General features: G+C 38.0%; 2 protein-coding genes and 1 long non-coding RNA gene across 6 annotated transcripts in view; 1 reads left to right on the top strand and 2 right to left on the bottom strand.

The window, feature by feature from the left end:
* LOC146505744 (acetylcholine receptor subunit alpha-like) overlaps window positions 1–12,915 on the top strand; it is an 18,850-nt gene extending 5,935 nt beyond the window's left edge. The window contains exons 2-12 of the mRNA XM_085182606.1: window positions 1,244–1,384; window positions 1,983–2,114; window positions 4,712–4,848; window positions 8,608–8,652; window positions 9,015–9,124; window positions 9,293–9,488; window positions 9,586–9,823; window positions 9,914–10,137; window positions 10,243–10,357; window positions 10,459–10,583; window positions 11,236–12,915. Coding sequence (XP_085038732.1) covers window positions 1,244–1,384; window positions 1,983–2,114; window positions 4,712–4,848; window positions 8,608–8,652; window positions 9,015–9,124; window positions 9,293–9,488; window positions 9,586–9,823; window positions 9,914–10,137; window positions 10,243–10,357; window positions 10,459–10,583; window positions 11,236–11,364 — 1,592 coding nt within the window. The 3' untranslated portion in view covers window positions 11,365–12,915. The remainder of the gene's footprint in view (window positions 1–1,243; window positions 1,385–1,982; window positions 2,115–4,711; window positions 4,849–8,607; window positions 8,653–9,014; window positions 9,125–9,292; window positions 9,489–9,585; window positions 9,824–9,913; window positions 10,138–10,242; window positions 10,358–10,458; window positions 10,584–11,235) is intronic.
* Window positions 5,108–9,017, bottom strand: LOC146505745 (uncharacterized). Its single transcript, XR_014877567.1, has 2 exons — window positions 7,584–9,017; window positions 5,108–7,064 (listed from the first exon to the last, which is right to left on the bottom strand). It is a non-coding gene; the product is annotated as an uncharacterized LOC146505745 (long non-coding RNA).
* Window positions 12,340–26,942, bottom strand: lnpk (lunapark, ER junction formation factor). 4 transcript variants are annotated; one of them, XM_085182608.1, is made up of 16 exons: window positions 26,798–26,942; window positions 25,759–25,829; window positions 24,601–24,642; window positions 24,350–24,400; window positions 24,121–24,257; window positions 23,854–23,912; window positions 23,240–23,280; window positions 22,048–22,131; window positions 21,903–21,954; window positions 21,619–21,735; window positions 21,270–21,356; window positions 20,171–20,276; window positions 19,448–19,518; window positions 18,976–19,146; window positions 17,711–17,791; window positions 12,340–16,007 (listed from the first exon to the last, which is right to left on the bottom strand). In XM_085182608.1, exons 2-16 carry the CDS (start codon window positions 25,783–25,785, stop codon window positions 15,811–15,813), a joined length of 1,323 nt encoding a protein of 440 aa, XP_085038734.1. In that variant the 5' UTR covers window positions 25,786–25,829; window positions 26,798–26,942; the 3' UTR covers window positions 12,340–15,810. The 4 variants fall into 4 exon arrangements, with proteins under 4 accessions (XP_085038734.1, XP_085038733.1, XP_085038735.1 ...); XM_085182607.1 differs by having other exon boundaries at window positions 21,270–21,374; window positions 26,798–26,941; XM_085182609.1 differs by lacking the exon at window positions 17,711–17,791 and having other exon boundaries at window positions 21,270–21,374; window positions 26,798–26,940.

Raw genomic sequence — 26,942 nt, 5'->3', positions numbered from 1 at the left:
TGAGATTTTCCTTTTTGGTGATACTTTGACATTAAAATGACTATAAAACTAAACTGAATTCACACAAACTGCAGATAAACTGATTAAGTGTCTCCTACTACCAAAGCCATGAAGCCATTTCAAAATAAAAGCCTGTCTCTCTGACTAAAAGTAAGTAAACAAACCTGCCTGCCATTGCAGCTGGAGGGCTGAACAAAGTGAATGAGAACGTCTGCGTATGAACTCAAAGGCATTAGCTCCATTTAACATTGACTCAGTGAGGAATGATGGATGGCCAGATGCTATTTGCATTAGATAAAGGATTTTGCTTTGTATTTCCACGTTTAAATGCAGTTTTTGTCCTGTTGACAAAAAAATAATAATAATTCTCTGTCCACCTTCACAGTAATCACCATCTGAGCTTTCTTGTCTGTAACTCAGCACAGAGAGAACATGCAAACACAAAGGACATGGTAGTGGCATGCTCCCATTAATAATCTGTAGTAATCTGACTTTCTGTCCTGATATCTGTATTTGCATAAGACTTCAGTGAAACTGTAGCTTCATGTTAGACACAGAATGTTGAAAAACATCCTATAAAAGTACAAATACAGTAAAATAAACAAATAACACTCAGATGCTAGTTTATTAATGGGATTTTCCTTTCTTTTTTAAATTTAGCAAACACGTTTCTGTATAACTCAAGAATTCACATGGTAATTTTAAAAAAAAGAAAAAAAATATCCAATAACATAAAATCATGAAGTGTTTATAGTTCATACCTAAAAGCTGAAAGAATGGCTTCACTGTGGGGTTGGGAGATTGACCTACTTTTGAAGCCAATCTCAAGTGGACATTGGAGGAACTGCAGGGTTTGACGCTTCACTGTTTCCTTTTTTTTCTTGCCATGGATGTTGATGGTTGGATGTGCCCATATTTCCCATTTGATCAGACACTAGGTTTAGAATGTTGATGCACATCTGTTAATGTCTGCACTACGTTTATCAGACAAATGTATACTGCAGCCTGAAAACCATAAAGCAGCCAATAATAGTACAGTCTTTATTCATTTCTACCCAAGTGCAACATGGTACATTTAACTCACTGATTTGTCAATGAAAAAGAGATCCAATGTATTGTTACATCTGATTAAGAGAATCATCAAGTGGATTTATTATTTTGTTGTTTGTGTGTTGCTCAGAGTTAACGAACATTGTGAAAAACATGTAATACCATTGTCCGCTCCTCTTCACTTTCTCTGCAGGAGAACAACTCTCCCTGAATACTATCCAGGCGATGTTAAACTTCGTCAAGGACAACCCGCAGATCCTCAAAGAACTGAACTTGGACATGGAATCAAACGTAGATTTGGAGGAGTTCAAAACCATATTGAACAGCTTCCCTGGTCAGTGATGAGATTTTCTAGATTTTATATGCATCTAGCTTTTCTTGAATCTTCTATGCAAGAAAAGCCCATCCCTGTAGGAATAATTAACATTTTTATGTATTTTAAATGTTGAATTTGTCCTTTCCATCATCACCTTTTAGAGTGTAAAAATCTTTTTTTTTTTAATTTATTTATTTTTTTAATGCAGCAGCATACCACAACAACAGTCAAGGCGCTTAATTTTGTAAGGTAGACTATGATAATATATATACAGTGACAATAATCATATGACCCCCTATGAGCAAGCACTTTGGCAACAATGGGAAGGAAAAGCTCCCTTTTAACAGGAAGAAACCTCCAGCAGAACCAGGCTCAGGGAGGAGCGGCCATCTGCCGCGACCAGTTGGGGTGAAAAGCTATGAGCATCGTTTTTGTTTTGTTAATTTAAGATTTTCTCTGTACAGAAAAATCTGATTAAGGAAAAGGCAACTAGCAGAAACAATGTAGCAAATGGTCTGCTCATGTTTTTCTTCATTTTGTTTTTTTTAATTTATTTTGTTGCATGTCTATGTGCGTCTCTCCCATTTTGACCTTATGGGTCTGTGTGTGTCTGCAGAACACGTGAAACAACATTTGTTGAGCAAGACCAGCTTGGATCTTCCCTACACCTCAAATGTTCATTCTGATGTTCCACAAAGACAGGATATCCTACAGCCCCCCATGCCATTAGTGCAAGGGCCAAAAGAAGGTAAAATCTGAACTAAAGCATATTTTTAAAAGGGTTATATTCCAAAACAAAAAGAAAAAAAAAAAAAAAAATAGGTGAGGAAAATTTCTACTTATTTTATCTGTGTTCCAGCCTCAGTAACTTTGACACAGTAACATCTGCTGCAATTTTTACAACTCTGATGAAATGTCACAAGCGTTAGCTTTATTTTGATACCAATAATGTTTGCACAGACTTTGTAATTGCAGAGAAATACTCCATTCATTCTGGAAATGTCATTTTTGCCACTGTCAGCTATCGTTATCCTTTAAAAGGGACTGTTCATGGCATTAGGGAAAATTTCTTTAAAGTGGATGCAACTTTGCATCTATCTAATGCTTAGTGAATAAACTCATACAAAATAAGAATGTAATCAAACTATTTATCAGCAGGAAAAAAAAAAATTTTTATGCAAGCCTAACATGAGCTGGTATAAATGTTTTCTGTTTAGTTAGCCAGCTCTCATCTCATCAGCTGGCATCTAAAGTAATTTAATTTTAATATGTAAATTAATTACAATTGTTGGAGAATGCAATTAGATGTTAAATGACCTCAAAAAAATTAAGGGCATATGACATTGGTAAGATTCAAAAAATAAATTTTCCAAATAAAAACACAAAGTAGATCAATATTAACCGCAGCCTATAAGAGCCTCCTTATGGACCAGAGTGCCTGGGTGAATCAGCGGCCCAGACAGAGTGCTCCTCTGAGAGAGAGAGAATTTGCTCATGGTGGCTAAATGAAACCAGATCCGAGCTCAGGCAGCTCAGTGTAGCCAGCCAACAGATTCCCAAAATAATATGCAAAAGCTGTCACCTGCTCACAGGGCTGTTTGCTTGGTCACGTTAGACAAAATTACATGATGTCTTTGCTATGATACTCAGTAAGATTACCAATTCACTGCGTCTTTTGCTTTCTGGGTCCTTATAATAAATACAAGTAAATAAAATATTTATTTACTTTGTTTTTATTTATTTATTTTTTTTAGGGCCTTGTAACTAAAGTAACTAAAGTAAATAGTTTCTTTAGTAAAGTAATGGTGCATTGGTACATATTTTTAAGCAGTTTATATGTGACCGAAGTATTCATGTACTTTATATCTTACAAATTGACAAATGCCAATAATATATTAAACGTTAAAACTCCCAGTACCATTAGAAATGAGTAGACCCACTCTGTAAACAGAACTGAAAGCAAACTAAATTTAGGACGAAAATGTGAAGCTAATGGAAAATGCTAGACTATTATAACTCCTGTCGTTGGCTTGATGGTTGTTTGCTGTCTTGGTTTATTTCTCAGACAAAAAACTACCAGGCTGAATTTCATCAGACCTAGTGGAGAGGAAAAGCATGGGGAAAATAAAAGACCAAAAAAAAAAAAAAAAAAAAAAAAAAAAAAAAAAAAAAAAAAGAATTGCAGGGCATGGTGCTCTCCATTATAGCATGCATTAAAGTACTATATATTCAGAAGGGTTAAAAGCAGATTTAGTGTTCAGAACTCATGCCGATCTAAACTTAATGTCAAATGGATTAGCCAGGATTGGTATTCCCAAACATCCTAAGACACCAAAAGTTCACCAAGGACTTCTAGGACTTGCAGACTTATAGAAACAGATTTGATTACAGTGTTCATAGGACATTCAGTGCAGAGGCTTTTCACCAGTATAAAATGACCACCATTTGTTGCTGTTACTGTGGATCTTTTTGCATCTGTCCATCCCTGCCTCTGTCCTGCTCTCTTCTATATGCACTCTAGCTTTCTCTGAGATAAACGCAATGTTTCAGATTACATGTGGTAAGTCAGGTGTCGCAACAAATACCTTTGAAAACAATATTGAGAGGCTAAATTAGAATAGAGACTAGAATATAATAGAATACCCCTTTATTGTCATTGTACACTTCAACAAAGTCCCTTCTGAAAACCTCTTGCCTTTTATGGATGCTGATTTTTGAAACATTGAAATATTACATTGCAATCAGCCAGTGATGTATAAGTGATAAGAACAGGAGCAGATGAGACGGTCAACAGAAAATATCTGAGTCCTTCTCACCCGGTCACTTCGTCTGCCACTTGAGAAGAGACCAGGTAAGTAAGGGGAAACCACACCCATTGAAACATTTACCAGAAATTAATATCACCATGGTAACAAATGTGAGACAAAGCAATAATCCAAAGGAACTACATCCGCAATACTCAAAAATACACATTTTGGTCCCTACATCAGGAAAATGGAGTGTAAATCACAGAAAATGTCCTTTACTGCCTTCCCTGTCACTTCAGAGAAAATATTTTTAGGGATACCTGGGTGGCAAGATGTTCTACTTATCATGTAATGCTGTCAAAGTGACTTCAAAATATAATTAGTAATGGCTGTGTGGTGAAGAGTTAGTGTGCAAAAATCAATACCTCATAAGTAAAATTCCTTCCAATAAATCTGACACTTTTTAAATTAATATTTTGACAACCCAGACTGTCTTCAACTTCTTTATCGATCAGTCTGCTAAAGTCTGACACCATTATGCTGTCGTTTTCAATCCTCCTGACTGCCCAAACTTTATTTTTGTTTGTTCTAAATGTAGAATGTTGCTCAAACGATGAGACGACGCTGGTGAAACGACTGTTCGCTGGTTACAACAAAGTGGTCCGTCCTGTTAACCACTTCAGTGAAGCTGTAGTGGTTACTGTGGGACTACAGTTAATACAGCTTATAAGTGTGGTAAGTCTGTAACTCTTTGTCTGCATTTTACATGAAGAAAGATATGACCAGCTGTCGCCACTGTGTTGTTTCTTGACTTTGACCTTTTGACTGTAATTGCAGTTTCTCTAAAAGGACAAACTCAAACAATTGTTGGCTTAAATTTCAAATACTAACCAATATAATGAAATTACAATAACCAAAGATTTTTTGATTATGGAGGAGCTGGCCTTAAGGTGTTAAATGAAAAGGACTATGGTGACAGGGAATGGTTTGTTCACAAAGGTAAATGACCTTCATAGTCTTAGGCTGAAATTGGACAAACTGGAAAGTGTTACAGATGATGACTGTCTAAATCAGACAGGGAAAAATGCTGCAAGACACAGTGACTGAAATGAACCCAGAAATTACTTGTTGTTGATGTTAGGACTAAAAACTGGGCAAAGGCACTGAATCACAGACATTGTTGCACTTTTGATTCACTATGGTTGGACCACTTAGGGGAAAAAAAGAAAAAAAAAAATCAAGCAGTTGTCCGTCTTTATTTATTAGTTATTTTCGCAAAGAGAAGAACTTTACGCACGGAAAAGGAAATATGCTTAGACAATATTGGTTCTCTTTGGATCTGCCTTCATATATGAACAAACATTCTCTGTGATGAAGTTCAAGCTAATCCAGATCCTCTCGCGGTCATGATCACCTGCCTGCTGTCCTTCATATTACAACCTCAAACGTTGGACTTGACTTCAGTGCACGTGTTCAAGCCCAAAAAGACCAGATTTCTCGCAATGAACAGGGAAAAAAAAACAACTTAAAACTGCAGATTAGATCATAAAACTCCAAGCAAAATAGCATTAGCACAGAGTTAGGTCTTTTAATTTGTTTTGGGTAATGTTGAATCAATAATGATAAACTGTAAGTGCCTTTATTATCCCTGTTTTACATTTTTATTGCCTTATTGTGGGATCTACACTTAACAGTAACATTTATAAAGAGATCAAAATAATATTGAGCAGAACTGAGTTGAGCTTATTGCTGCATTGCCCCACAACTTTCTCATGTGGCCCCAAAAAGTAATTCATGCAAACATATGTAACTCCTGCCAAATAAGTGCACAAAATTGACAGAGGTTAAAGGAACACTGTGGTTTGACTGAAAAATAAAGTATTTAGAGAGGACATTAAAGTCTATGTCAATATGACCCCAAGTTTTTCTTTTTTTAACTGTATTCAACAGGAAAGCAAAGTAATAAAAAGGACCATACATAATTAAATCTCAGTCAGTGCCACAGAGATAATACCATTATTCTGGAAAGAAATTATTATACCAAATGTTATAAACTGGATAAGACAAACAAAAGAACATACGTAATGAAGTATTTAAAAGATGAGGGCTGCCATGTGCTGATTTGGAGGACCAGTTTTGTTTTTGTAGTGCCCTGTATAAAACTGGAACTCCAAAGAGTGGACATTTTCCATTATATAAAATTAGAATAATTCATATCAAGTCATGCAGCAATATCACTTTGGTTGGTGCTGAACAAACCAAATCAGTTCTGAAAACCTAGATAACACATGAAGAAACCAAGAGATGTCAAATAACACATATGATAAGAGATATAACGCCACAAGCAGTTACTTAATCTGCCACATACATGCCCAAATCTCATTTATACCAGAAGATGACAAGCCACCCAAACAACCAGGGTGTTTTGGGGGTGTAGACACCCTGTTAAGACCAAGACTTGAACTCAGACATGTTCCACAGACATCCTGTTAACCTTTTCAGCCCCAAGCCTAACTGATCTCCTGCCTTTTGCCCCCGTATCAGGGGGTGTTGAGGCTTAAGAGGTTAATGAGAATACAATGCAAAAACGTGACAAGCTGCAATCTAAGGGTTACACCCCAGCATAACACCAAACTGGTACTTGACTATTCCAGCTATGGCTGAATTTAAGACACAAGAACCAGGATAACCACAAACATATAGGATGGCACAGCAGCCTCAAAGAAGCGATACAGGTATAAATAAAAAAAAATGAGCAACTCTCATTGTGTGTAGCTCTCCTTCTATGCTTATTAAGTCCATGAAGATGACTAGGTTTGAAAGTATCTGGGACAGTCCCTTCATCCATTTTATTCCTCTTAAGAGATGGAAAAATGTCTTATCGTTTCCTCTTGTCACTTCAGTTTTACTCCAAGCAGTTTAGAGTGGACAACAAATTAGTATTACCAGTGCTGACAAAAAAGATGAAAAGTTAATAACGTCAAGAGGGTACTGCTTGCCAAACCAAAATAAAATAATCATAAAAATGTTTGTATCTCGTGTTAACCCAAGTGTGTTCATATTACTAAAAAATGTAAAATACAAAAACATGAGAAAGTGTTTGTTAAAATTTTAGTTTTTAACCCCCCAGCGGTCTTTTGCACCTCAGGTTAAACATGATATATAAGTCACTTAGCTTCTAAAAGTTAAGGTTTGGTTTATTTTGGGGTTTTATTTGTTCCGGAGTGAATCAGTTTGGCTGAGATTAAAGTTAAGACGACAAACAATTAAAAGCGCATTACAGCACATTCTGCAAAATGTTGTAAACACCTGATAGCAGGTACACGGACAATTAACACCTGGACTCAAAGCCGACATCTCGATTCCAAAACAGCAGGTTTCGTCACACTGCGACCAAAATCCACTGAACCAGCAGCAAAAGAAGACCAAAACTATGATTCATTTTTAGAAAACAGTGAATTATGTCTTACCTGTGCTGTCTTTCTTGCATCCGAAACAGGTTTCCACCGCTGCCAGCTACATTAACTGAATAACTGCATCTCCCATAATGCCTCAGAGCCATTTTCTGTCAAAAAAATCGCCAAAGTTAGCCCGATGACAGAGATTTTATTGGACAATGGCAAGCGTCATGCGTTTGCTGCGTGTAAGTTTTTGGCCTTGCAATTTGCGTTTTGTCGGGAGTGACGTAAACGTGGTGACGTTATCCGTGATCCTATTGGCTTAAATGGCGGGGTCAATCATGCAAATCGGCCAATAGAAACCGAAGTGACTGCTCCACAGAATTTAAAGTCTCAAAGACTATTTTCGCAGTGCAAAAACAAGGCCCATTATACCTGTGCGTTCAAAATATATATAGAAAAAAACACTAAGCATTTTTAGGCATGCAATAAACTTAAATCATTTTTGCATCTGTCACAGATTCTGCCAAGATGAGCCAAAATGTGCCAAATTGCAGAACCATCTGTAATTTTGGTCAGCAGCATCAGCCTTTGCACAAATAATGTCTATATGTTGATTTGTGGATTTCTGGAATTTATTGTCTACCACAGGATAATATCAAAGGGGTTATATGCTGTAACATTCACAAAAAAATTAAGCAGGAAAACAATCTTCTTATCTGTGTTCCATCCTCAGTTACTATGACGCAGTAGCATCTGCTGTAATATTTACACCTATGATGAAGTCTCATTAGGTTTATTTTGATTGTTTACACAGAGTTTGTAGTTGCAGAGAAATACTCTATTCATTTTGCGCGTGTCATGACCTTTGGGGTTCAAGATGTTAAATTTGGATTCTTTTTATTGTGATAGATAACTAAAATATGGGGTGATGCCAGCAGGAAATTTAAAAAAAAGATGTTACCATCATTTTGTTTTGTTTTTATTTTTTACTTTTTAATACAGGTCATGTAAACATGTATGTGGGGTAGACATCACAAAATAAATTGTCATAAAAATGTTTTCACCTGTTCTTGGCCTTTTTGTCTTTTCCCAGGATGAAGTTAACCAAATTGTGACCAGTAATGTCCGTCTCCGACAGGTAAGTCTGTGTGACTACAACTGGCCATGCATTATAACTTTAAGTGGGACTGCACACCATTTGAAGGTTGGCCTAATGCTATGGACATCAGTGAAAGTTACAAGTTACCAGAAAATCACAAGCTTCGCAGATTTTGATGAATATGATGCAAAGCACAGAAGAAAATAAGTCATAAAAAATAAATTAAAATATGTAATTGATTTCCTCCCAGCATTCCACTTTGTCCCACACAAGCACTGCGTTTGTCCCACAGTTACTTTACTGGGATCTGGTCATCCCATTTAATCCTCTAATCGGCATCACGTAGCTAAATACAACCTTAGAAGTGAAATAATGATCTAAAATTTTTACTCACTTTACAGCAATGGATAGACGTTAACTTACGGTGGAATCCTGAAGACTATGGAGGAATCAGAAAGATCAGAGTTCCTTCATCTGACATATGGAAACCTGACCTTGTGTTATACAACAAGTAATTTTCATTTCTCTTTGTGTTAAAAAAAACAAACAAACCTATATATATTTTTTTTTTTTTTTTTTTTTTTTTTGGGGGGGGAGGGGGGGAGTTAATGACTTGCTGCTCCACTTACATGCTTGGTTTTCCTTTGCCTCTGTCCTCTACCCTCCTTTTCATCTGCAGTGCTGATGGTGATTTTGCCATCATCCATGAAACTAAAGTCCTGCTAGAGTACACTGGCAAGATCATATGGAACCCTCCAGCCATCTTTAAGAGTTACTGCGAGATTGTTGTCCTTCACTTCCCATTTGACCTACAGAACTGTACTATGAAATTGGGAACTTGGACATACGATGGCCTGCTGGTCGTAATCAACCCGGTGAGCGTAAATGCTTTTTTTAATCTGGGAATTTAGACTGTGTGCAAAACAGCCGAACATGGGGACGCTAAAATGTTTGTGAACCACTGTCTTTTAGGAGAGTGATCGACCTGACCTCAGTAACTTCATGGAGTCAGGTGAATGGGTGTTAAAGGACTACAGAGGGTGGAAGCACTGGGTGTACTACACTTGCTGTCCTGACACACCATACCTGGACATTACCTACCATTTCCTGATGCTGCGACTGCCTCTCTATTTTATCGTTAACGTCATAATTCCCTGCATGCTGTTCTCTTTTCTCACGGGATTGGTCTTCTACCTGCCTACTGACTCTGGTACGTTCATTCTGCAAGCTTGATAGGTACCAGAAAACAATTGTCAGTGATTATTTTTTTGAACTTAGAGGTGGTTCACTTTCTCTGCAGGTGAAAAGATGACTCTCTCCATCTCTGTCCTGCTGTCTCTGACTGTCTTCTTGCTGGTTATTGTGGAGCTGATCCCCTCCACCTCGAGTGCTGTTCCCCTCATAGGGAAATACATGCTCTTCACAATGGTAATGGTCATCGCCTCCATCATCATCACTGTTATCGTCATCAACACACATCATCGCTCACCAAGTACGCACACCATGCCGGGGTGGATCCGTAAGGTTTGTATGGGGGTATTTTTTCTCTCTCCATTTGTAATAAATGGGAAATATTGTTGCTGTTTTATAAGACTAGTAATATCATAATTTTATCTCCCTGCATCTCAGGTCTTCATTGAAACCATTCCCAACATGATGTTCTTCTCAACAATGAAGCGCCCCAGTCAGGAGATTCGGCAGAAGAGGCTATTCCCTACTGACATGGACATTTCCGACATCTCAGGCGAGGCTAAACTGCAACTCCCATTACCATTATTGTATGCTAGTGAACAGTTTTAGTTTAAGTCTGTCCTAAAATTGTTGACCTTCCTCTCTCCTCTGTAGGTAATCCTACCCCGACGGCTGTCACCTATCAGTCCCCCATAGTTAAAAACCCTGATGTTCGTAGCGCAATCGAGGGGGTGAAGTACATCGCAGAGACTATGAAGTCAGATGAAGAATTTAACAATGTAAGAGAAAATCTGCATGAATTATTGATAGTGTATCAATCCATAAAAGTTCTTAGACGTTCAGAGCCTTGCATTCAACTCCCCAGCCATTCTTGTGCTTCTCTAAAACTTAAAAGAATCTACAAGCGTAGGCACAGTAATCAAAACTTTTTACATTTCTCCTCTGAATCTGGATCTAAATGAAATGGCCAAAAAGACAATGGTTTAATGGTTTAATTTTAATGAATTAAATGGAAGGTTAGAATGACAGTAAGTGTGCCAAACAGTGTGGCCCCAGGAAGTCACCCCATCTGGGGAAACTCCATCTAATCCACAGTTCTCCAAAAAACAACCACTTGTTATTTCATATCAATAAAACTAATATAATGTTTTGAATGTATAAGCTAAGCTTACTGGCTTCTACATTCTAGATTAATCATTTCTACACCGATGAGAATGAGTCTTTCTTATCTTCTGCCAATAAATGTAGTCCACAAAATCATATCTGACAGATAACAAGGCAACATTAGGCAATCTGATTTTCCACATCTTTTAGCAGTGTTATTGATTCAATTGAAAAGCTTATCTCTTTTTGTGTCCTAGCAACTGATCAGTAAATTCCAAATATGTGAATGCTCAAAGTTAAAGTTTCTTCCATGCCGTCTTATTGCAGGCAGCAGAGGAGTGGAAGTTCGTTGCCATGGTTTTGGATCACATCCTGCTCTGTGTGTTCATGGCTGTGTGCATCATCGGGACTCTTGCTGTCTTTGCTGGGAGACTCATTGAGCTCAACACACTGTAGATGCCTTCATGATGGAGGAGAATGCATTTATCCCACTGTCCCTCACGCACAGATAGGCAGTCAAAGGTCGAGCTAATTTCAAAATTCTGTTCAGGGCCTTTACTCGTGCCGACTTTGAATGTGCAAAGATATTTTTTACTTTTATTGAGGAGTCTGCAGTAAAAACTCCAGGCAGATGATACACAAATATCTTGATGGGTTATACTGGGTCACACAAAGCTGTTCTTGTTATTAACAATCCAGCATTTTTCTATTGTTTCTCTTGTATTTCTACAGTTGGTGATTGCTGCCCTCACAATCGCGCACACTGTTATTTTACATTTATGTAAAATCACGAACAGTAGTTGTTACGTTGTCATATTTGGCAGCTTGATCTAAGGTTTGTGTGATTGGTTCTCTTAAATGTTATTGTCAGATGTTGTCTTGGATTATTTTCCCCTTGGAACTTTTGATTGCTTTTGCCAGACATTCAGTTTGACAATATCTTAAGGGTTTTTTTCTACTATACTCACAAGATAGTAGCAAGGTTTTTTTTAAAGCAATTTTTTCCAAAATATGTTAAAGTCAAGCAGATCTTTAGTTACCCTATAGCAAGTAAAAGTGGTTCAAATAATTAAGATTGGTTAGTAAGCTTTGATTCCATTAAGTGAAAAACAATGGAAATACCACAGCTGCAGTGTTGGCCAATGTGCTTTAACAAGCTAAAGACAGCTTGATGTATGCATGCAGCTGCGACAGACCATTTATTTTAGTATAATGATATGGTTCAGTCCTGCTGTCTGTGTTAATCATTTGTTTTTGTTTTTTTTGTTTTAATTTGTAGTTTTCTAGATGTGGAATAAAGTGAAAAAGAACATTTTGTTTTAGTGTTATGAAGTTCAGACTACACTGACAAATCACTGGATGTTTTCATTTCTTGTCATGTTCAAGAATCCAGTTTAATTTGTTTTTGTTTTGTTTTCTTACTTGGAAGAAAGGTATATGGTGGTCACAAAAGGACAGCCAGGGTCAACAATAGTCAGTGTGTCATTACACCACCACCAGATATTACCCGAACTGCTGATTTAAGGCAGGATTTTGTTTTTGTCAAATTCAGACCATACTGTCTTAATTTGCAGGAGAAAGTGAGACTTATTTGATCACCCAATCTTTTTTCCAGTCATCCATTGTCTGATTTTGATGAGCACGTGTGAACTGTAGTCCCAGTTTCCTGTTCTGAGCTGGCATGAGTGGCACCTGGTGGGTTTGCTGCTGTAGCCCATCTGGTTCAAGGTTCCATGTGTTTTGCATTCAAAGATGCTCTTCTACATTCGTTAGTTGTAACGACTCATTATTTGACTAGATATTATCTCATTTTCAGACTATTCTCTGTAATCCCTAAAAATGATTATGGAGGATAATCCCAATAGATCAGCATTTACAACAGCACCAACAATTACACCACCTTCAAAGTCACTTAAATCACCTGCCTTCCCCAGTCTGGTGGTTGGTTTGAACTTCTGCAGGTCATCATTGCAGTGTCCACCTGATTAAAGGGAAAAATATTGTTCAGTTGCTGCCATGTGACTGGCTGATTACACATGTTAATTACACGCATTAACACGCACTTGAACAGGTGTGCCTGGCAGTGAGTGAAAGATGGTCAAAGTAAATTTGGTTGTTCACAAAACCCATTTAGAGTACACAACCTGTGACTGAATAATTAATACGTCCACTAAAAATCACAAGTGATGTCTGACAGTGATCTGAAAAGTGATTTACGGTAATCTAAGAGAAGGATCGTAATATTTAGGAATCAAAACAATTAACAAAACACAACCACTGCCGTCCTTTGTTGTTGAAAAACTCTTTATTGGGCGTTCCAAGTGCAAATTTAATGACAAAAGCATGGGTAGAAATCCATTTGATAAATTTAGGAAGGCAAAAACAAAACTACAAACGGAAAAGAAACAAGTATTACACATCAGGATGCGAGACACCATGTTGAGGATCTGGAACATTCTTTAAATATTTAACAGACAGCCTCATATTTTGAAGTTATACACATATTTCACCAGCATGTAAAAATACCAAAAACAGTTTGTTGATATTGGAAGCATTAAGCTAACCACAAGTCAGTAAGATGCTGCAGGTACCAGTGTTTTCCCCAACTTTGTAAAACAATCAGATGAAGGGAAATAACGGGATTAAGAAAAAAAAATAAAAAATTCAAGTGATACTCTACGTGTCACGACAGGAGACTTGAAATTCACAAAGTGTTCTCTCCTTAACATTTGACCAAGGTTTATCTGAAAAAAATATTCTTGCCTCTGGATTCTTTGGGCTGTCCCAATCCTACCAGCCAACTTTTGGCAAAACTATTTTCCCCACGTCATCAGGGTCGGTCTCTCGGACCCAACCTGTGCAACACAGGTGATACAGGACATTTACATTTGCATAGACACTCATCATTTCTCCTGGTTCCACCTAATAACACAACAAGCCAAAAGAAGAATTAATTCCCATCCCTTAAGCTACAGCTAGGACTTAAAATAATGGCACCAGGTACCTACTGTGAACATTTAGAATGAATGTAAACACCGAGACGTAAACTCTTTCAATATTTTATGATCTAATGTTTACCGAAACAGAATCGAGGAATACACTTAAATAGCTGTGAACACAATGGCAATAAAAGGTTAAATGAGTACATTTTAAAAAATGTCTGATTTACTAATTAAAACACTGTATCGCCAAATAAATAAAATAAAAATATAACTCAGTGCAAATGACGACGTGAAGTAGAGACGAATAAAAGCAATGGATTTGGCAAATTATAATCCTAACTGAGTAAAACCATTGGCAATGAACACATACAGATAAACTGGCAGTTTAAGCTCAAAGTCGTTTGTTTCTTCTGCTTGCAAAGTATACAGAAGTTTATTCAGCAATTTTTTTTTCCATTGTTACCAGCTAATAAATACTAATGTTATAACTAAGCTAATAACAATTTTTGACAGGCAATATCTTGCAGACATTGATTAAAAGTAAGAGCTTAGTTTAAATGTATTCTGCTCAAAGATGGCAAGGAAAAATAGAGTCAACATGTTTCCTCTGGTAAATCTAATTTTCCAGATATGATGGCCAGTTCGTTTCAATCCAGCCACAAAATGAGAGAACACACACACACACACACACACACAAATGCAGATTATAAAGGAAATAAGAGTAATGAGAGTCATGTTAGCCGTTTCCATCAGCATCAGAAAAGTGGTGAATACCATACCAATTGGTAGAGCACAGATTCTTTAGCGTAACAGTTGAAGTTAAACATTATTTAAATTCATTCTCTCAGCCTCTTAAAAAAAAAGAAAAAAAAAGAAGAAGAAGTGAGAATGAGTCTTTTTTCCCCTCTTTCAGTGAACAGACTACAGCTAATTGTTTCTGTAATAAGCATCCTTCCTTTCCTTGATGCAATATTAGCCACACTCTGGTTTACTCCCCTCATTCAGCATTCAGTTTCAGTACTTTTGCTTCCAATCGATTTAAATGCAACTAACTGCTCATATCTCATCATTGGCAGTCTGGGACAAAGATCCAGTAATATAATGAAAACAAAAGAGAAACAAAAAGCATTAAAATGTATGGGAATAAAAGCATACATGCATCAGCATTGGCTAAACATCACTATAACAGACGGTATCCAAAGAGATAAATGTTTTTTATTGTTAGCCTAAAATATCGGATCGGGGACTTAAAATTGAAGATGAATAAGCCACAGCAGCAGCAGCCTGAAACCTAACAGCACATACTGTAAACACAACAGAAGCTGTCCTGATTCACAACAGGTTTATCCTGAGATGGACTTCATGTGTTATGCATGTCAGTGTTTGGATAGTGTAGGAAAATCCAGTGTTTCCCACACTGGATGAGGAGTGTTTGTGTTGACCTTTTGCTACAACTATCTGACATTCTCACCCACTTCAGGAAGTCATTTTAATCAGCAGTAATCCTCTTTTTAATGTCCTTTCATCTGAGGAAAAACAATATGTGAACCAGCAGTTCTATCTAAAACACTTTTTCTTATCAAACCCATACAGCATCCAACTACATGAACCCTAAAAGGACCTTAGAGTGTAAATCGTTACTTTAAGTTAGTCAGTGCACCTACAGAGCAATACCACCAATCAACCAACTACACAACAGAGAAATAGCCTTAAAATTCAAACTACAACCCTCAATCTGACTCCTTCCCAGTCATCGGATCAAACTCATGACCAAGATATGTTGGCATCATTTTTGGCAATACTGTTGGACAATTTCACTAATAAATATATATAATGATGATGGTAATCCTTGTCCATCAATGCTGCTTTTAAATATCAATAACTATCCTGGCCATTACCATCACCTTCTGCCTGGACAGAACAATCACATCCTTGTGGACTTTTTCTGGCCTCTTAGAAACTACGATGGCTGAGCTCCTGTCTCACAGGGGCTGCTGCGACTCTGCTCTGGTTCATCCTCGGCCACCTCTTCCTGAACAATTTCTTCTTCTTCTTCTTTCTCTTCCTCCTTCTGCTGCAGCTGATCCTGCTCCTCTAATGGGCACTCGCTGTCTACTTCTTTAGTGATTTCTTCGCAATCTCCCATCTCCTTCTCATCTGAGGAGAAAACATGCAAGGAAGAAAGGTATATAACCACGGAGCAAAAAGGTAACAGAAGGGAGGCGTGAGAAAGAGCAAGCTTTGGGGTAACGTGAAGAGTTTGCAGTACAACGAATGATTGGTTTCTTGGATCAAGTGGTAAAGGAAATTAGCAGCATTCCTGTTGTTAGGTTAACATTCTGTAAGCTTACAAGAGTTTACAAGAGTTCTACAAACAGATTGGATTGGAAGGAGAAAGCAATGTAAGGAGCTTTACTAACACACCCAGAAACCTCTCCTCTTCCATCAATTAAAGGGCCAGGAAGATCAACATCAGAGGCTATGGCATACGAATCTACATCTCAAGTACATGTTATTACATTTTAGGAATGAAAATGAAAAACGCTGTGATGTATAATGATTCATTTAGCGGGCCGTCGTTATTACCGTTATTATACGGCACACTTAAAATCAATCCTTTGATTTTTCTGAAAATCGACAGTGCCCCTTATAATCCCGTGTGCCTTATGTATGAATTCTGGTTGTGTTTACTGACCTCGAAACGATTTTATGTACACGGTGCTCGAAAATCTGTCAAATGTTTTAGTACAACTTTGCTAAGCTACGAAGCCGCACCGCTTGATGGATTGTCGGAGCATTACGGCTATCGTAGGCAGGAGCCTCGCGGAGTGATACGTACTGTGCTTCAACATAATATTACCGTATTGTGTGTGTATAACCTCTTTTTAAGTTTTGCGGATATTATACATGGTTATGCTGAGGATATGTCGGCCAATTTCCACTGGAAACGCCTTTTGGTTAAACTGTCAGCAAGGAATTTGCATTTGCACTGTTACATTTTTATATAACTTTAATCCACATAAAAAACAGCTGCTTGTTTAAGTGAAAATACATTGATGGGTTTTTTGCACTAATAAAGTTGTGGACTTGTAAAATATTTTGTCTAGTGTCAATTATATCGTCAGTTATATCATTATTGCAAATTTTCAAATGTATATCGTGATAAATATTTTTGGTCATATCGCCCTGCTCTAGTGCAGAGTAAATAAATTTAGGTAAAATTTTCCACTGGGGTGACTGAAAGCACCTACCAGTCCTTGGATATTTGAGCAATTTAAAATTGCCCCAAAAATGTATATTAATGTTATTCGAGCTGAATGGGAATTAAATCAGGACCAATGGCATGTTTTGGGGGTTTTTTTCTGATCATTTTCACATTTCTACATGGACTCCAAAGCAAAAATTACTTAGTTAAGAAGAAGGTCTAAATATTTTACACACTCAGTGAATACCAAACCTGGGTCAAATAAGTCAGAACAAAGTCATGTTGTTTAAATATATAATCTATAAGGATAATTTCAGCTCAAGAAATACAGGATCAGTGGATCAGCAGAAGCATAAAAATGTCACATTATATTTTTTATTTATCTACTTATTTTGTTTTGCAGTCTGGCTTTAAAATGTCTTTAAGGCAGGATAAAATCCATTTATGACTCTTATCAGACCCAGGTCTGGTGACATCCATCACCAGCTAACACCCATCATTGCTTTAGTCTGATTACTGGTAGCAGTTTGGGATTGGCTGCATTCTACAGTGTTATGAATTCTACAGCAAAGAAAGATGGACCCATCTGGCGATAATCAAATCAGTTCAAATTATGCCAGCTCGCACAGCGCAGGGAGAGAAGGGGCGGGGAAACCTGGACTCCGCAGAGGTCGAGTCTCTGGTCTCTGTTGGATCTGGAAACTGTGGACCAAATTCCACGGAGCTGGCGCTTTTGCTAGAAGCAAAATCATACCATTAAACCCACCGGTCACAGGAAATGTACTGTGAAACTTGCACGAATGCAGCTTTTGATCAACTGTTGACTGAAATACATGCTGAACTGCTTCTGCTTCTACTTGGTGCAGAGAAGTTTCTTGCCCAACTACCTCATGAACAGAAACTGCAAAACATGTAGCCTAGAAATTCTGTTCAATTAGTTCGACTGTGCAGTTTCATGAGCACTGAGCAAGAAAGCGGTTACAGGAAACTCATTCCATCTTGCTCATTGGAATTATATTTCTTGATTTTACAATCACAGTGTATTCCCCTTAAATAAAAAGTGGTGACAATCGAAGTGTGCCTGTGTGCTGACTCATCTGACTTGTTGCTCAATAAAAAGCTTTAAAAAGGATTAACGTTGAAAAAAATCAAAGATAAATAAATGAAGAAGGTCAACCGGCACATTGCAGCGAAGCATTTAAAACAGGTGTTAGGACATGGAAGAAATAGTCAAGATGTACAGGAGAGTCTAAGTGTAAGACTGCATACAGGGTGCCATTTGTACCAAAATTATTGACACTGTGTTGTTAGGAGTGTGTGTTCTCTCTGTCATGTCATTCATTGCCCCACCAGCAAAGGTGGAACATCTCCTATCTATACTTTTGCTAAAAAGTTCGATTAAGTCTTGTTCAGTTGGATGTGGCCTTGTATTAAAATTTTAAATGGTTAAAAATCTGCCACTGACTTTGTTCAATGCTCTAGAAAAAAAAAACCTAATTGAAATTTGAGGTCAGGATCACAAATTACAATTCAGTGTCAATTTTCAAAGAAAATGCAACAAATCCAGACTATAACACAAATGTGTGGTTGTCAAAATCATGTTGTCACCAACTACAGTTCAACAACATTCACAGCTAAACACACTTTTGGCATAAATGGAACCTCATAACTGTGTGCCCATTCTCTTAGATTTAAATACAAACCAACATATTATCTTTGGTTACATTCAAACTAAATTTTCTTTTCTTTTTTTAAACTTAGGTATTTATTAAAAACAAACAAACAATGATTTCTCTTCTGATAAGTGAACTAGAACAGTCTTGGCACTAGTCATAACATTTAGTTCTTGCTTGGTTAGAGTTCAGCATGTTAGGTGAGAGCAACACAACTGTGTCATTTGTGTGATGAGTTTTCCAGTACCTCCAGAAGGTGGCGCGCTCTCCTCTGTATCTGTCCCAGAACGTGGTGATGGCCCAGGTGAACGTGACTCAGCCCGCAGCCTCTTTTCAAAGTTGAACTCTGGAAGTCGGGGGGCCTGAGGACGAGTCTTCCTGGCTGGATTCATAAAGTAGCAATACGCGCAACGAAATGCTGCAGGGAGGAGGACAGAGAGGAAGCAAAACACACACAAAAGAATTGGCGATTCGATTGCTTAAGTTCTGTACACATATCCGTGAATGTCCAGGTTTTCATCAATTTGTGGATTTGTAAAGATGGTTTCAGAACCATGAAAACGTATGTATCATGGAAACACTTTATCCAGGAATCTGAGCTTTCAGTGAGCTGTTGAGAAGTCAAGACAGTTTGATTTTTTACGTCTCTAACCTTCCAATCACTTCTGTCTTACCTGAAAAACATCTTCAAAAATGCAGTAGTGCATTTCTGAGCTTACCTAGATATTCAAACTCTTCTTTCAGAGCCATGCCATTATGAGAAAAACACTGCTGGCAGATCAGCGCGTATCTATAAGAAACAAGACAGGACAGAGAAAAATATAGAGGCAAAGAGAATAATGATCGCTGCATTCCAGGAGCTATTCAATGAAAAAAACCATACACCTCAAAAACCTGCCTCATCTTTTTCAGTTCATGATTTCCCATGATGTTTTTTCTCCAAATGGTATAACTCCAACAGACAAACATAGTGAATACTATAAGTGCAGTCGAACAGCAAACAGGTGTGAGTTCATTATAAACTATTTCAGGCGGGATAACTTCCCACAGCAATCTATCTGGAGAAGCAGCTAACCTGGCATGCACCACCTGGTTTTATTTATTTTTTACAGTTTCTGTTGTAACTAGATTTTTTAAACACATTTACCATACAAATAATAGATAAAATGAGCAGCCTAGCTTTTCACCCTTGTGTAATTTTTTGCTATGGCGTTCATTTCGATGCAGATCATTCAGGTACAAGCTGCAGAGCTAAAGGAATAAAGTAATGTTGCCTTTACCATGAGTGAATGCATTTATTTTGATTCTATATTATAGTACAGTTCAATACATGGCAGTGTTGGGCTGACATTGACTGCCCAACACTTCCTGTAGAGCCTAATCCATCAGTTTGAAATAAGACAATTCTACAAAGGGCTGTAAATTCAAAAAAGGATCCTCACCTGTTCTGTGGTCCATCCCCTACCAGATACTCAATGACTCTGTCCAGAGCTCCCCTGTCTTTGGGCAAGATGGGTCTAGCTAACGGAGGACCTGGAGGGTGCATACCTGTAAATAAGTCCACACATGGAAATTAATACAGACATTACAAATACATTGTTTTGTAAGTTTAAAAAAACAGATTGGGTTAAAAAAAAACCAAACAAACAGATTAAACAGATTGTGGGCTTTTTGCCAGCCTCAAAACAATATAAACGGTATAAACACTAATGCTGGGCATACACTGTGCGATTTTTGGCCCATTTTGAGACGATTTTTGAGTCATGCGACCGTTTTGGCGATCGGCCCGATTTTGGCCTTCATCGTGCGTCGTGCATCGTGTAGTATACGTGGGGTAACGAGAAGCGATTAACACCTCACGACCAGCTCCCGATCATCAATCGCTTGGTCGTGAGGGTGTCACCGCAGCTTCTCACACTGCGCACGCGCAAACACAAATGTCAGCGAAAAAGACGGCGCAGCACGACAGTGCAGCGTGTGATCTGAACACAAGCGATGGAGGCACAACTTGTAGAACTATGGCAAGCTCACCCGAGCCTTTTCGATGTGGCTTCACAAAATTATCACAACCACAACAACTGTGAAAATAGTTGGATTTACATTGCTGCTCAATCACAGCTGCCTGATCAATGTTTTTCATTAGCAATTTAGCAAAGTTGATGGTGGTGGTGTGCGTGTCTGTGTGAGTGAAAGACAGAAAGGGAGAGCGAGCGACAGAATTTCTGTTATAACCTTCATTTTATGGACGCACAGTGTGAGCACTCAGGTTGCATCCGAGCATCGGGCCGTATAGTGTGATACCCTGCATCATGACCTACGAACTTCTAACCCCTGCGAGTCAATCGTGCAGTTTGAGCAGAAGCTGAATAGCAACTGAAAAAAAAAAAATCGCACAGTGTAAGCCCAGCATAAGCCCAGCATAAGAGTGGTGATGTCCAAATTACTACCTTGAAAAGTTAGGAGACATCAGGCACTGCAGAAGTTCTTGTTTGCCATGCATAGATGCCTGATTTCAAGCTAAGATGCTCTTAGAGACATTACCTAGCATTGGGGAGGGGGGAGTCCTCGGTACTGCGCCCTGTAGGACCGAAGCAGACAGAGCAGATCTGTCTGGTGGACCTCCTGGAGCTGAGAGAGGAACACGTTCTGTTGGAAGAGCGACACAAGAGATGGACACAAACTGGCATCTAAGAGAACTAAGTCAAAGGCAGCTGGCATTGCTGTTTACTACAGCTGCCTTTGACTTAGTTCTGTGCCTCTGACCTCAAACTTCATATAGATTTTGATGCTGAATATTCTTTTTACATGCATTACAAATGGGCACTGCATGAGATTTAAGAAATATTAGGATCGTTTATTATACTTAAAGTGTCTCATTTTGTCTGCTTACCCACAGGTGTGCCTGCTGGTCCCAGCAAGGGGCGTGCTCCCGGTGGAGGAGTCATGACCATTCCATGCGGGGTGCCCATTGGCATCGGTCTCATTACCACCCCTCTCTGCCGAATCTCTGCCCAGGGGGAAGAAACTCATTGAAGCATTTGGTCCTTTCCAAACACAGGATGTGTTTATGCCATCACAGAAATCTCTCTCTCTCTCTTTTGAAGAGCTCCACTCTTCTGATCAGAAACTTTCCAAGTAAAATTAAGTAACACTCTGTACAAAATTATGGAGTACCTTGTCCTGGCCTGGGAGTCATCGGAGAACGCACTGGAGTTGACTCAAGTTCCTGCAGCAAAATAAAGCGGAGCAAAGTGAAACAAAATAAAAATACGATACAAAAATAAACAGATAAAATAAACATCAAGTGAAAAGCTCTCACAGCTTTCTTCTTAGCCTCAGGATCAAAACGTTCCAGGATGAGCTTGGCATTTTTGTACGTTTCTGTCTCCATCACCTCCTCAAGCTGGAAAAAAAAAAGGGAAATCTAAGCTATAACATCCAACAGGATAAGAAATGTTGAAGTAGCTCGAGGAATAAAAAAAATATTGATGGGGCCAGTGATACCCCTCAGCCTCCTAGTAAATACACTTATGGTATCAATTTCAAAACACTATGTTGCTTTGTTCTCGAGTTATGGCATTCACAAGATTTTCAGAAAACTTGAGCTTGAGGCTGAGGTCACTGAGATTCAAATTCATCTGAGATTTTAGCAGATACACATATTAAGCCTTAGGGGTAAAAAAAAAAAAAAGGCCAGAATGATTTTCTTCTTGAAGATGCTTTCTGCTTCTCAAGGCGTGAAACTAAATAACATACAAAATAAAAGAACAGACCCAGCTCTGATACCACAGAGGATTCGGAGATTGAGTGGAAATTTTAATCTGACATACCACTGCAATCCTGAAGAGAAATAAAAAAATAACTTAAAAAAACAAACAGACAAAACTGGGGGAAAACTTACAATTTTTCAATCACAGTTAAATAAAATAATAAAACTGGACGTGTAACACCCAATTTTTCAGATCCAAATAAACAGATCTGACCAATCGGACCACTGTATTTGGCAATAACCAGACTGTAGCTCAAAATACACACCTGTAATGAATATACAAATTATAAAATAGCTATTTTATCTAAGACACACGGCTAAAAGCTGCTTCAGGTCCATCGGCTCTCTCAAATTATCTCTCTGCCTCTTCCGTCCTAACTCTGCCATCAACAAAAACAGGCCAACCGACATATGTGCAAAAGCGACTGTGATACAGCTTCGACTCCTGGATTAAAAAATGAAATTCCCTCTGCTGCTGCCTTCTCATGAGAATTGAGAGCTGAATCCAAAATCTGTAAATTCCTTTTCTTCTTTAGAAGCATCAGGACCAGCTCATCGTCGCTTAATACCGACTGTATTTTTTTCACAGTGCATAATTTGAGGACGAATTTCCAGCAAAAACGCAATGCATTCATATGTGTTACACGACAAGTTCAGATGTGAAAAGTTTGTAATTTCAAACTGTTTTTTTGCAGTGCATTCAGTGTGTAATGGCCTTTACGGTGAAAGACTGAATACTTACAATCTTTTTTTTGGCAACCTTTAAATCTTCGAGTTTTTCGCCTAAAAAGAAGAATGAATAACTTTAGTCAACTGGCATCATTTCCAATAAGCTCCTTTTTCCATCAACCCGTGCTCTGGAAATAAAACACAGTTTAAATTCTTATAAGCTCAATTTGTGATTCTGCTAGTATCGTAACATATCTCAGGATCAAATTATGCTGCTTTGTCTTTGTAGCCTAAGCAGTATGTACTGTCAACAATAAGAGTGTGACTCGAGTCGCAAAGGTAGGAGGTTGTAAGAAAACACATTTGTAAGCAAGGACAATCAAAATGAAATGCTTCAAATCATGTAGTCAACAACCATTACTCCTCAAACCATTTTTCAATAGGCCACTGCTCAGCAGGCCATTTTGCCTGAGCCTCCCTGTGCTCAACTCTGAGTATGACCTAATTAATTATAGAAGGAGGCACAGCGCGAGCAGTAGGTAGACAGATTTGAAGCAGCAGTTTCCTGATCGAACCCAATTGTATCTTATGAGAGACAACTTCTAGCTTAACAGAAGCCTAAAAATAATATATGTGCTTTTAAGTTTAATGGACAGACAAGCAAAGGAAGACTGATAGATCACTTACTGTTTCTCTCAGTGCGTTTGGAGAAGAGAAAAATCAATAACTTTCTGATGAACCACACCCTGTTGAAGAGCCAGAAAGAAATGCAGAGAGAAGACTTCGTCATCTTCGTCACATTCAGAAACCCTTTTATCTCCTCACAACTTGTGGAAAATAATAAGACCTAATATGAAATGTATTTTTTTACTTTGACACATTGAAAGTTATCTGTACCAGATAAAAACAAAGACAAAGCTGTGAATTATTGTGAAAAGCAACACTGGCACTCACAGCACAGGGTATATGAAGAAAGGCAGGGCCATGGCTATTCTCTGCAACCAATGCTCGGGGAGGTAAAGACAGTAGACGATCAGGGAGGTCAACAGGTAAAGGGCAGATGAGTAAAGTAGCAAACGGCCAACCCATAGCTGCAGACAGACACATACAAATATATCAACGAGAAAAAGAAAGGACAGCTCAAGAATACAACTATAGATCTTTAATGTTTTGCTGACATTACCTTTTGCAGACGCTGGTTTTTAGTTTTAAACTCTTCCAGCTCTTTAATCTCCTACAAGACAAACATGGTAAAGGTTATGTATACACTAAAAGAAAAACCTACTACTATGGAATGTACTCAGGTTTGTAGTTGTATTTGTTGTAGGTTGGCGTTTCCAGGTGGCATACTACATCATATTTTTAGTAAACCTAAAATAGAATTGAAACATTGTGCAAATCCATAAAATCAGGAAAAATATACACAGTCAGTACCTTGTCCAGGTTCTCCAGCTGCTCAACTGTTGTTAGCTTTGCCTGGAATGCGGATAAAAGTCAGAAAATCACCATTAGCGTAATCAACTGATTTGCCAATAAAGACTCGATTTTGATTTATCAAGAGTTCATTTCCAGAGGGGTCTGCAAAAAAAGCGAGATTAATGGTTTTATCATGCTATTTTGAGCTTTGAGTTTTCTGTCTCACAAAAGTGTCTCTTGTTTCGCTAAATCACTGTAGTAACTTATGCTTAACACATAACCTGGCTCCAGTCAATGTAGATTTTCTGCTTGGGTAATATGGTTTATATGTGAAGCAGAACCCAGAAAGCCCGCTTAAAAAGTTGATAAGTCCCATTGTGATATCCCTTACCTTTGACTGTGGTTTTAGGTTTTGTCAAGCCAGAAAAGAAATCCTGGCTTTGCTAAACTTCCTTCATAGTATACCCTTCTGATTAACTAGATATTTTAGTCAAAGGAAACGTAAAGCAAATGGGTTGTTTGATTTTCTGAGTGAAAATAACAATCAATACCTTCACTGTTGCTAAATCTCTCATGCTGCCTGTCTGCTCCTCTTTCTTTCCCTTTGACTTGGTTAGTATGTCTAAATATAGTGTATGAATTCACCTAGCTTGGGTGCTAAGCTCAATCTGTTTATAGTAATCAAACTGTCTCACAGTAGAGTCACACAAGGCAAAACTTTACTGAGAATCAGCATCCAGAATTAGCATTTTATTTAATTATTCAAGGCTTGTGAAGTAAAACTAACGAGATTGGCAAATATTAAAATACATATATATATATATATATATATATTTAGAAATGAGTCAGTTAAGTTATTTTGAATGTAAGGTTGACAACAAGTCACTTAAAACACTGTGCATGCATAGTTGGAGTATGACTAGTGATTTTGGGGTTTTTTATGGATTGGGCTTAGACATTTGACTGGAAATTTAGTGCATGTGGTTCATTTCAGTGAACTTAGCTTCAAAATAATCACTTGGATTCAATGCAATACAATCAACTTTTTAAATGCCAGTCACTCTATGATTTATCATAACCAAGAAAATTTCTCATCATGTTTTTATTCAAAATCCGGTTTTCATTTTGAATTTTTCATTTTCTTGTATTCAAACATGTTTTCTGTCACTCACTTACCTTCCATCGAGATATTAGGGCCCCCATGTTTTTGAAACTACACAAGTCTTTGCTTTGATTTCTTTGGTTCACTAAGAAACACACAAACAACACGTTACAGGTAAACAAAGCACACGGTCTTTGCTGCAACAGTTACACAACTTTTGATGTTTAACTCCACGTTTGAGCCTGACCTAGACATTTATGCACTTACATCATAACAGGATTTAGGAAGCTGCCTACAAAATCACACACAATGGCAACTCTTGTTGCAATGGATCTACGAACATAATCTCTCCCTATGGCTCCTTATGCATGCAACAAGGTGGCTAAATATATCACTTTTCAATTTCTTATTTCAATTTTCAGAATCTCACTGGTTAAATGTAATGCATAGCAGTTGATTAAAGTTCCATCCTCCTCACTTTAAAATGGCCAGACCCTATCATGAGATGAGTCTAGCCACGGCTAATGTCACCGCTGTCATTCCAGCTACAAATATTTCTGAAACTGGAAACAGTTTGTAGTTTCCAAAAATGCGCAGCAACATGCATAAAGCTCCAACTGTGCTGTATTTCCGCTGAGTACCTAGCTTGCTAGCTGACCTAGCTTTAAGAGTTGGGAGTCAAGTCCCTGGGCGGTCACAAGACATAACCGCTAATGATGCAGCAGAGATTTATAACTGGTATTTCCTAGCTATTTAAAGAAGATATTTCCTATTAACAGCAGCAGCAAACAATGATATAACTTGCTGTATTCCTGCTAACGTAAGGTAGTTGTGGCTAGTATTAGCTGCTCATTTTACACTGCTGCAAATCAGCCACGGTAACCTAAATACTCAGAAGAAAGAAGAGTCTTAGAAAACTAAGCTTTAGCATGACCACTACTTTTTGGGGCATATACAGAACTCTGATCAAGGAAGTACGTAAACTGATGTACTAAGCTAGCTTCTATAATAACAACATACTGGTGCCGACATCAGCAGCAGGCACGCTGTGATAATAATATTCATCTTTACCTGGTCTTTTCAAATTAATACGTATGCACAGAGGAAACTTACATTTACGCGATGTCTGGGTGTTTCTGTTCACTGACCATTCAGTAAAGTTCACGCAGAAACAAGCACATCTTGTCTGCTAACGCTACCTAAACTGACATTTCAACTGCCAACCAGAAAGGGAGTTTGGCGCGGTGTTGAGACGTAA

The sequence above is a fragment of the Neolamprologus multifasciatus genome, chromosome 13 (genome assembly GCF_963576455.1).
Source record: "Neolamprologus multifasciatus chromosome 13, fNeoMul1.2, whole genome shotgun sequence".
Taxonomy (NCBI): domain Eukaryota; kingdom Metazoa; phylum Chordata; class Actinopteri; order Cichliformes; family Cichlidae; genus Neolamprologus; species Neolamprologus multifasciatus.
Note: the sequence above shows the minus strand (reverse complement) of the source record. Positions and strands in the feature narration are given on the sequence as shown.

Coding starts and splice junctions, on each gene's coding strand:
- lnpk (XM_085182607.1), bottom strand. CDS start 25,785: ATGGGGGCCCTAATATCTCGATGGAAG. Junction 21,955..22,047: donor CTGAGGCTAAGAAGAAAGCT/GTGAGAGCTTTT, acceptor ATTTTGCTGCAG/GAACTTGAGTCAACTCCAGT. Junction 19,519..20,170: donor GGGGATGGACCACAGAACAG/GTGAGGATCCTT, acceptor TGTTTCTTATAG/ATACGCGCTGATCTGCCAGC.